The sequence below is a fragment of the Nilaparvata lugens genome, chromosome 12 (genome assembly GCF_014356525.2).
Source record: "Nilaparvata lugens isolate BPH chromosome 12, ASM1435652v1, whole genome shotgun sequence".
Lineage (NCBI taxonomy): Eukaryota > Metazoa > Arthropoda > Insecta > Hemiptera > Delphacidae > Nilaparvata > Nilaparvata lugens.
The window spans coordinates 31,166,411-31,178,253 of NC_052515.1; the positions used below are offsets into that span (position 1 = coordinate 31,166,411).

The window sequence follows — 11,843 nt, forward strand, 5'->3', positions numbered from 1 at the left end:
ACAAAGTCGCCTTTGTAAAATAATAAATAAATAAATAAACTTCAAAGGGTTTTCAAGGAGATTCAATGGGTTTCAATGAGTTTAAGGGGATTCAAAGTGGTAAAAGTAAATTCGTATGGCTTTTGTAGGTGGGGAGTCCCTTGCGGGAAGGTCCCACCGCCTGAATACATAATTTTAAGCCGTCAATGGGCCTTACGACTATCATACTTCAGCCGGGACCGACAGTTTAACGTGCCCATCCGATAACCCGGGAGTGATCTGATTGAAAGTGGTTGAAGTTTTAAAGTGGTTTTCACCACAGCGATGTCCACGTTATAATTAACATTGGTGTTGGTATCCTTGTCTATAATTCGACAAAGCAGATAGCACTATCCTTCTCGATAGTGAAGTGCACGTTATAATTGCAGTATTTGATTAACATTGGTTTTGTTATCCTTTCAATGGTTTTCAAGGGCTTGCACACCATTAATGCATTTTTTGAAGGTTGTTTAAATCTGAATTGATTCATTTTTCAATCATGTTTTTCAAGTATTATAGTAATCATTGTTTTGAATGCGTGTTTGTTTGAGAAGGTCCATGTCTTTTTTAATATCCAACTAGATAAATATCCAAATAACCAATAAAATATTTATTAATAAAACAGAAGTAAACTTCTCTAGCAGGCAGAATAAGATGGATGGGGCATATGTTGAGAATGGGAGATGGAAGAGTGGTGAAATGTAAATGGAAGGAGAAAATATATAACAGAAGAAGAAAAGGTCGACCAAGAAATAGATGGACGGATGATGTGGAACGCGATCTAAGGACGCTTGGAGTTCGTAACTGGAGGAGGCAGGCCGAGGATCGAGACAGATGGAGAGGCTATGTGAGGGAGGCCAAGGGTTGTAAATACCTTTAGAGCTGAGGAGTAAGTAAGTAAACTTCTCTAGCAAAAGCAACATGTTAGACCTACGCTGTCTAGCTACTCAGTACAAGAAGGTTGGTACCGGCACTATAGAAGATGACTGGAAAAGAGAATTGGCTACCATGCCGTCTTATCATTTCCACTTACTTTAAATCACGAATCTCTCTATAACTATTGAGTTGTTACTGTTCAACGAAAGCATATATTATCTGTTAGTCCAGTCAATATAGACATAAAAAAGCAGGTGTGCTTGCAATTTATATTGTAGTTCTGATTTTTTAATATATTATTTGGGTACATAAGAGAAGTCCAGAACCAATTTCTTCATGCAAAATTTCCTTGTGCTATATCCTTCACCCTCATCCGTCTCTTAATGACGTGTGTTGGTCTCTTAAATACATCATCCTTCACCCTCATCCGTCTCTTAATGACGTGTGTTGGTCTCTTAAATACATGTTGTGTTGGTCTCTTAAAGACAGATTCATTATTTGATTATTCATGTAAAAATTAGTTTTTCGATATCATTATTATTATAAAAGCAGTCAGTCAACCGCATATCTATGTTCTTATTTCCAAGACCCCCAAACCACTAGAATTGGGATCGCATTATTGACCAGATTTAAATCGACAGACCTCAGGGCCTAGCATAATTGAAGTTTGAAGTTTGAAGAAGCTTGTATCATGAAGGGAACCTCTTTCTCACGCTATATTTCCTCTATGATAGTAGTGAATTTAATTGACTTTCATTATGTTAACATTTGATGTTTTTTGTTTCAGTGCTACCGACGTATCCTGGAGCTAGAACCGGACAACATACAGGGTGTTCACAACCTGTGCGTTGTATTCGTGGAGAGAGGCCACCTGCTGGAGGCTGAGGCATGCCTCAAGAGGGCACACCGCATGGCGCCTCATGAGGACTATGTGCTGAGGCACCTCAAGATAGTGCAGAGCAGGGTGGCCAAGATGGGCAGGGGCGTGCCCCCAAGTCAGGGCGTGCCCCTCACTCAGGGGCGCAATGGGAGTCAGGAACAGGTGGGTTGAGAGTGGAGGTGAAAGGTGGTTGCCTTGGGGCATGCTTAAGGATGATGACTAGATGCATGCCTCTAGTCATGCCTCAAGTCTTGCCTCAAAGCCTTATGGCTAGTTTACACATCGCCAATTGGCGAGACAGTTGTCTTTGTCCACATACAATACATATACATACAAAATTGTCCAAGACAACTGTCTTTGTCAATTGGCAATGTGTAAACTAGCATTTTAAAACCAAGGATGCAATGCAAGTCAAGAACAGGGACCTATCGCATGATAAAATACAAACTAATAGTAATAAATTAGTATTCAGCTGGTTATTAGAATTATATGTGAATATTCCCTATTTCAGTTATAATAATGTGAAATATTTCTTCTATTTGGTTGTGAAGCATCTACATTTAAAAAATTACTTTGTGAAAATAATAGAGGACTGAAAATGTTGTGAAGTGAACAACTACAAGACTTGACCTATTTCGGACTATGTGTAACCTTATCAAATTTGGGAGAGGAATAGCACGAGGTTACCTTATTTTTTTCTCTCCCTATTATTTTGATGATGTACTTATTGTATGAATCAATAAAGAATAATAAATTACCGAAATATTTACATTTTTTTCTCACGAGAACCAACCTTTTGTATCCGAGAATAAATAGATGGATAGAAATTAAAGCAGTTATAAGATATGTTTATTATGACGACTTCATGAAAAAATCAGCATATTTTAAAAATTACCATACAACATCTTAGCAGTGATAAGACAAAGTATTCTGATTATTTATTTATTGAATAAAAATTACAATATCGGAATGAAAAAACAAGCGATACCTAGCGAAAACTTCTTCTGTTCCTAAATTTTATCCAATAAATGTGCAAAGTAATTTAGTTGTAATTAATATAATTCCGCTTGGTTATCATACATTTTAGTAGTGATGATTATTTATTATTTATTATTTAAAGGTTAGCAAAAAATACAAGAATCGGAAAAGAAAAAAACAGGCTATTGCCTAAAACTTCTTCAATTTCCTAATTAGTTTTAAATTGTCAAATATTATAGGTTATGTCCATTCAAATTTCTACACCAAATCACAATCTAAAATATAAATTAGAATAAAACAAACAATTTAAATTTGGATGGATTAATAATAAAAGTTTCTTAAAAACATGAAACAAACTATGATGACAGTCATTGATCATTTAAACTTGGAAGGTATGTGAATTCTTATGAATAGTTCGTGTATAAACATGATTCAAGTTTGATTAAACCATGGTTAAAGTTTGATCAAACCATGATTAAAAGCTATATTTTTTCTAAAAGTATGATAAATTCTACTTTCTTCCACATTTTTTTACTTCTTTTCAATTGTATGATTTCAATAAATTTATTTTGTTTCCAGATGCCTGAATTCAGCACACAACTACTGTCAGAAGACAGCACAAAAGAGAATCAAGAAGGAAGAGGAGGTGAAGAAGAGGAGGAGATGGAAGAACAGAGAAGAAGTAAAGAAACAACGGAGAGAGATAATGAGTCTGATAAACTTCAACAACATGAAACAACAACATCCAAAGTGAGTTCAACAACATCAAATTTGGGGCAAAACCCGACACCAAAAAAGGGTGATAGCTCGTCAAATTTTGGGCATAGTTCAAGAACAACATCAAAAGAAGGGCATAGCTCTACAGTATCTGCAACAAAATTGAGTCATAACTCAGAAACGACATCAAAATTGAGTCATAGCTCAACAAATCCATCAAAATTGAGTCATAACTCAGAAACAACATCAAAATTGAGTCATAGCTCAACAAATCCATCAAAATTGAGCCATAATTCAGAACAACATCAAAATTGAGTCATAGCTCAACAACAACAGCATCAAAATTGAGTCATAGCTCAACAAATCCATCAAAATTGAGTCATAACTCAGAAACGACATCAAAATTGAGTCATAGCTCAACAAATCCATCAAAATTGAGCCATAATTCAGAAACAACATCAAAATTGAGTCATAGCTCAACAAATCCATCAAAATTGAGCCATAATTCAGAAACAACATCAAAATTGAGTCATAGCTCAACAACAACAGCATCAAAATTGAGTCATAGCCCAACAAATCCATCAAAATTGAGCCATAATTCAGAAACAACATCAAAATTGAGTCATAGCTCAACAAATCCATCAAAATTGAGTCATAACTCAGAAACAACATCAAAATTGAGTCATAGCTCAACAAATCCATCAAAATTGAGTCATAACTCAGAAACAACATCAAAATTGAGTCATAGCTCAACAAATCCATCAAAATTGAGTCATAACTCAGAAACAACATCAAAATTGAGTCATAGCTCAACAAATCCATCAAAATTGAGCCATAATTCAGAAACGACATCAAAATTGAGTCATAGCTCAACAAATCCATCAAAATTGAGCCATAATTCAGAAACGACATCAAAATTGAGTCATAACTCAGAAACAACATCAAAATTGAGTCATAGCTCAACAACAACAGCATCAAAATTGAGTCATAGCCCAACAAATCCATCAAAAATGAGCCTTAACTCAAAATCATCAGCTGGTAACCTTGACAACCATATAACCAACAAACCTAGTGACTTAGCTAGCGACGCTGGGTCACTAGTGACTGAAAAAGAGTCACAAGTGACGCCGAAAGTCGCTAAGCAACCGCTCAGTCAGTTGCCAGTTGCTAAGCAACCACTGCCGGTTGCCAAAGAGATGGTGAAACCCAGGTTGCGTAAAAATGAAGCAAAGCAACCTGAGGTATCTTCTTCCTCCTTGTCTTAGCGGAGAGCCTGTTTCAACAATAAAGTCGGATAAGTTTTGAAAAGTTTGCAACTCTTGTTACTGTCTGAAGAGAATTTATGCAATTTAATATTATTTATATCTTTGAGTAGATTGAATAGTATCATGTTTTTCACTTTTATCTTGAGGACTACTCTGATTTATCTAATAAGGGTACTTAAGCTGCATTTTCACCAAAGTTATAAACAAATTGTTAATAACTTAATCTTTATAGATTCTAATATCGGGGCACCGAGCTTCGCTCGTTATTTATTTATAAGCTATTGATAAACAGAACACAATTCTTTAAAATGATTAGGGAAGGACTAACAGGCACAGCCCAAAACTGTTTCTTCCCAGAGTTTTGATTTATACACTATAAATATTCCAAAAAGTAGGTTATGTTCCATACTCTTGAATTCAGGTCAAATTCTCAGTTCAAATATTTGAAAACATAAAAGTTCTAATTTAGATTGTTTACAAACCAAATTGAATAACAAAATAGCACTCACTAATCACTTAGAACTGTAAAATAATATATATGATATACCATCTCATGTCAACAAATCAGATTATTCTGATCGATTCAAATTGAAATTTCTAGATTTCTCGCGAGATACGGTAAGCTAATTGATTACACAACTGATCTCCCACACAGGCACACGCATCTTCTGTTATCGACAGAAGACAAAATTATCATCTTCTTTTCCAAGGATGAGTTATCCTTTTCATGTCCTTCAGCGAGTTTTCTCAGGGATGAGACCTAGTGCAATCGAATGTTTATATCATCAAATCAAATCAAACTGTTTATTCCTCAAAAAACAAAAACACAATACATGTTATAGCAGCAATAAATTCAAAATATACACAGAATTATAACATGACTATGAGCCTAGTAGCCTATGTTGATATTATAATGTATACAGACTAAAATAAAATTTCTAAAAATACATGACCATGATTAACAAAACTGTGACTGTTAAATTAATAAACATTGATAACTATTATTGCTGTTAACACAAATAACTGTCATAAACCTACTATGCTCCAATTTTTTTGAAAATCGTTAGAGCCGTTTTCGAGATCCGTTAGACATAAATAACCAGATATAAAAATATATACGGAAATTTCTCGCTTAATATAATAGGATTAGATTGAACGGAACTTGACAAACACATATGTTCATCATGTGTATGATAAGTTATGTTCAATGTAATAGAATCTATAAGGATTAAGTTATTAACATTTTTTTAATAGCTTTGGTGTAAACGCAGCTTTAGATTTTTGAATTTTCAGATAATCATGTTTTCTTTTGATGACAAAAAATTGTTATGTTTTTGAAGGTAAACCACTATTTTCTTGAATAATATCTTTCTTTTATTGAACTGGAATTAATTATACATCTGGTATTGTAGTGAATATTGAATTCGAGCATTAGAGAAGAATGAATTAATTCTATGTAGAATTCCTACATAGATGACAGTAATGTCTACTCTACCTCTTGACCACGAGTGTTTTTACTTTCCTTGCTCTATTACCATAGGTAAGGAAAGTATCGGTTTTCATCAAAAAATAACGTTTTCAAGTTTTCCTAGCTCTAATTCCAAGTTTTCTATACGTTTCAAGGTCCCCTGATTCCAAAAACATGATTTTTTGATTCGATGACCATTTTATTGATAATTAGAGCAGAAAGATGAAGAAATATCAGTAAACTAAGAAAGAAAATATTATTTTGTATGTGATTTAAATATGGTTGCAAAAATTTGACACGTGTTTTTAAAAACAAAATGGAAAATATGGAAAAGGTTTGGCAGCTCTTTCGTCATATTATTTTAACTGACTTTATAATGTGACATTTAATATAGACTTCTTCATGGATAAAATTCTGTAAATGAATAACACAACCTCTGGACTGTTTATCAAAAATTGGTAATCAAATTGAAACAGTTTAAAGTGAATACCAGTTATATCTACTCTCAATATAATAAACTTTATGTGAAGAAAATGTTGTGAAGTGAACAACTACAAGACTTAACCTATTTCGGACTATGTGTAACCTTAATTTGGGAGAGGAATAGCACAAGGTTACCTTATTTTTTCTCTATCATTTTGATGATGTACTTATTGTATGAATCAATAAAGAATAATAAATGAATAATGGAAGAGATTATGCTGAGAGAATTGTCGACCTACACGGTTTTATAAAAAAAGTTTTATATATAAATGGTTTCAATCTTTCAATCTACCGGTTTGGATTCATCACTGTTTTCATGTGTTATTCATATTTTCACTGTTATTTTTTATTGATTGATACAATAAGTTCATCATCAAAATGATAGGGAAAGAAAAATAAGGTAACCTTGTGCTATTCCTCTTCTAAATTTAGATAAGGTTACACATTGTCCGAAATAGTGTTTACTATCGCATTATGGCAGCACTGTGCTTGCTCACTCACTTCTCCAGTTGACACTTGTTGACTTGTCAGTTGTTTGACTTTACTTTGACTAAATACAAGTTTACTATCTTGATTACAATATTGTTTCAAAATGAATGAATCACGACAGTAATAAGAGTTGCTTTTACATAAAAAAAATGAAAATAATTACAAAAATAAAAAAATCTAAGCTGTATTTTGATGTAATGACAAAAATTAAATACTGTACTGAGTAATTGATGTCATTTTTAATGTGCCGTTGTTAGTGAATGTAAGTGCTAATGCATTTTTAATGTATGTATGTTTATATGTTATGCATGTACGTATATTTATGTTGTGTTAATGTTAAACATTCCATGATGTGATTATGTGAGATGGTAATGTAACATAAATGGTTACATAATGAACATTCCATGTTGTAAATCTTGTGAGATGGTAAAGTAACATTATGTAAGAGTTTGTTACATGATGTTACAACTAGATGTCTGTGATGGTATGTGTTTGAGATGGATCATTCCTTGTTTTTAATGTTTTTATTCAGTTTACATTCCTCCGTTACAAATTTTATATTTATTTGTGTTTGTATCATTAGATGAGTTTGACAAGATTCTTTATACAAAATCTATGCTGTTATTTATTCTTTGAAACTAACAATTTTGTATGTTTTAATGGTTGAACCAGAGTTTATTGCACAAGAATTGGATCAAAAAAAGTTGAATTTATTACTGTATTATTTCAAATTTCCAATGAAAGTTATATAAATAGAATTAAGGACTAAGAAGTCTAAAATGCTATTTAAATAGCATTCATTGGATATCTCAAATAATTATTATACGGTGATAATTATTATACAGCAGTTGGTTGAACGGCAATTTTTAATATAATCTTCCAAGCTTCATTTATATTATCTAAATGATCCTACAACGTTTTCAAGTCTATTCTTAGTTTAGAATGTGTTATACAGTATTATATTTCAAGTATTATTTTTCTTGCCATATTATGTTGACTAGTAAAGAATTTATTATATACATTATTTCACGCCTTTTTGTTAGATTTATTAATGTTTCTCATTAATTTTACTTGTCAAGTCTTTTCTTAGCTCCCTTTTGCCTTGTGTGGTTTGAAAAGCTAGGTTTTTATTATTAGACTATTTATCTTGAAACGGAAACAAAAATTACAAATTCGTTTCAGAAATGTTTTTTGAAATATAAACAGAATAACTTAGTGATGTCCACGTTATAATGGCAGTGTTTGATTAGCAATGATATTACTATCCTTGTCGATCATTCAACAAAGCGGATAGCACTATCTCTTTCTCGCTTCACTCTGTTGCCAGATCGTCTTTTAACAATGTGGAATTGATAATTAATTAACAAAATATTTCATCTTAATTATTATGAAATTATCGAAAAATAAAATTTCTAGCTTAATAAAATATAATTGGTTATTTTGAACGAGAATGGACCGTTAATATTACATCAATAAACCTGTATCAGCTACCGTCTATAGAAGGCATTGACAAGACAGAGGATCGGCAACGTTGTTCTCATATCTTTCTTCATTGCCATTGTAACGTGGACCTCACTATAGTAGAAAATTTATTGGATACATAATTTCATGTCTATTCGTTAGATTTATTTATGTTTCTTATTAATTTTACTTGTCAGGTCTTTTCTTAGCTCCCTTCTGCCTTGTGATTGGAATGAAAAGCTAGATTTTTATTATTATTTTATCTTAAAATTGCTACCAAATTTTTTCAATTCTTTTCATGAATTTTATTGAAATATGAACATGTACTTGGCATCATTTCTTAGCATTTTTGTTTTTAAAATTCCATCAATTATTCATAAATCGCATGTAAAAATGTAATTGAAATAAATGGTGTAATCTATTGTGCCTTGTCTGTTGGTGTGAGATGTTTATGGGAAAAAATTGGAAAGATTTCTGGGTGTCAAGCATGGAATAGTTATTTGTGCAACTAGTGCGCAAAGTGACAGTTTGCTGCACCGAAAGAAACGTTTACGCCCGAGCCGTAGGCGAGGGCGGAATGGTTTCTTGAGTGCAGCAGAGGAACTTTGCGCACGTATTTCACATTAAGTTTTTCCTACAGTTACCATTGAATATGAAAAGTGGGTAATTATGGGTAAAATTGCCTGAAATGCATCAAATGTTTTTCTGTGTAATTTTATTATTGATAAAAGCCTTAATTTATTGTCAAATTGAATAAAAATGTTGTCCTTGGTTATAATATATAATGTAATAATTAGCGCGTTGTGCTTGGTTGCACCTCTGCTCACTATAGCAGCCACAGCAGTCACTGTTACCAACTTCATTTTGATTTTGCTGCACTGTTGCTCCATATAACCTACTAAGTATTTTGTGTTGCCATGTTGCAAATCTGGAGTGCAGAAAAATTTTTCCCGCACTAGAGCGGAAAATTGATTCTTTGCGTTCTGTAATCAGTGCAGCAATGGCCACTTTTCAACGTAACTGTAGGAAAAATTATTTATAAATGTCGTGTAGTTTCAGATATAAAAATTCTCTGTTGTATGTACTATAAATATTGTGAAAAATTGCGAAATTTTATTAAAAGCCATTGTATAGAAGTGCGTGGGATAATAAATGAATATTATTGATATTACAATGTAATTAAATATTGTATGAGTATTGTTAGCAGGAATTTGAAATTTATAAAACTGTTACATTACAACAAATCCTAGTCACATGTTGCTGTATATAGATTTTTGTCAGCATTTGGATTTATCAAATGCTAACTGTTTACACAGTAAATCTCACAAATTCTATTGCAACTTGTAGCTGCGACATGTTGTAATGTTTCAAGATAACAACACACAATTCCCGGTTGCACTAAAGCCGGTTAAATTTTAACCGTGATTAACTCCACGAGAACCATTTAAAGGTTTTTTTTTTGAAAAGACGGCTACTCTGATTGGTTCTCGTTGAATTAATCCTGGTTAAAATTTTACTGGTTTTTGTGCAACCGGACCAGAGTTTTTAAATTTGAGACAAGAAAGTGACCGACCTGTTAATAGTATTATATATATTATAATCTTAGTATAATTTTGAGCGGGGTAAGATGATGATATTTTTATATGCTATAAAACACACTAACGGAGATGACGATAAATAGTTATAATTAAAGATAATTATTACTATTAATAGAGGAGGTGAATTATTGTAAATAATGGTTTGAGTATTGTTGTAAGAATCACTTTCAACTGTCACAATTGTTTTAATAGATGGCATTGATGGAATTTATAAGTAATACTGACAGCTGAAATGTATCTTACAATATAGGATATTTTATTGGGTGAAAGATGGTTTAGTGATAAATTTATATTTTTGCTAGCGCCAAAGTTGATTGCTAAAAAAACGGAAGTTGAAACGTTGACGTTTTTTGAACGTAACTAATGTTCAACTCTATAGATAAATATTATAAACAGTCCTATTTCGGACTATGTATAACCTTATCTAAATTTGGAAGAGGAATAGCACAAGGTTACCTTATTTTTTCTCTCCATATTATTTTTGGTGATGTACTCATTGTATGAATCAATAAAGAATACATTGATAAATTTGAAAAATATTAATAGAATCAGCAAAGTTTATTGTAATGAATAATGTTCGTTGGCTTGAAACCCGTTGAGGTTGGAAGCGTTTCAGTTGAAACAGAAAAAGTTGACGTTGACTTTTGAGTTGAAGCAGTTGACGTTGACGTTGAAGAATTAACGTTGAAGTTATCGTTAAAGCAACTATCTATTTTAATCGATTATTGATGTGATAATTATTCATATCCTCAATCAATTTCCAAAGATAACTGAATTATTTATTGAAATGATGCTACCAATAAATTCATATACCTCTCAATAACTAGATTGGTTTCTATAATGAGGTCCACCTTATAATGGTAGTTTTTGATTAGCAATGGTATTGCTATCCTTGTCTATCATTCAACAAAGCGGATAGCGCTATCTCTTTCTCGCTTTGCTTTGTTGCCAGATCGGCTTTTAACAATGTAGAATTAATAATTAATTAGCATAATATTTCATCTTATGAAAATTCATTATGTAATTATTGAAAAATATAATTTCTTGCTTAATAAAATATAATTATTTTAAACGAGAATGAACAGTTGATATTACATCAATAAACCTGTATCAGCTACCGTCTATAGAAGGCGTGACAAGACAGAAGTTCGGCAACGTTGTTATCCTATCTTTCTCCACTGCCATTATAACGTGGACCTCACTATAGTAATTAAGATCTGTGTTTCTAACAAACTCCTTTCTTTTAAGGGAAATTAGGTGGGTTCCAAACCACCAGACAAAAATATAAACATTAAACAAAATTAGCAATCAGCTTTAGGCGTTCAGAAAACAACAGGCTGTTGATTAATGTTGTAAAAATAAATAAATGAAATTATTTATGATAGTTTATTAGATGGAACTGAAAAAATGTACATTAGAGTCAGTTAGTGTTGAGAAATTGTGTGATTTTTGTTTTGCTTCTTCAAAAAATGTGTTTTCAATATTTTATGGACTGTTAATGGGCTTCGAAAATTAGGAAATGGATAGAGGATAGGGATTCTTAATTTATTATCAAAAGAACGGCTTCCTTGTTGTTTTTCTAATGTTATCTCTTTTTATTTTCAATTTTT

General features: G+C 32.1%; 1 protein-coding gene across 1 annotated transcript in view; it reads left to right on the plus strand.

Annotated features, from left to right (window-relative positions):
- LOC111045165 (protein O-mannosyl-transferase Tmtc3) overlaps positions 1–4,919 on the plus strand; it is a gene marked incomplete in the record, with an annotated part of 116,389 nt that extends 111,470 nt beyond the window's left edge. Inside the window, 2 exon segments of the mRNA XM_039439334.1 lie at positions 1,682–1,936; positions 3,332–4,919. Of these exon segments, the coding sequence (XP_039295268.1) occupies positions 1,682–1,936; positions 3,332–3,784 (708 nt within the window).
- Between the last annotated feature and the right edge of the window lie 6,924 nt (positions 4,920–11,843).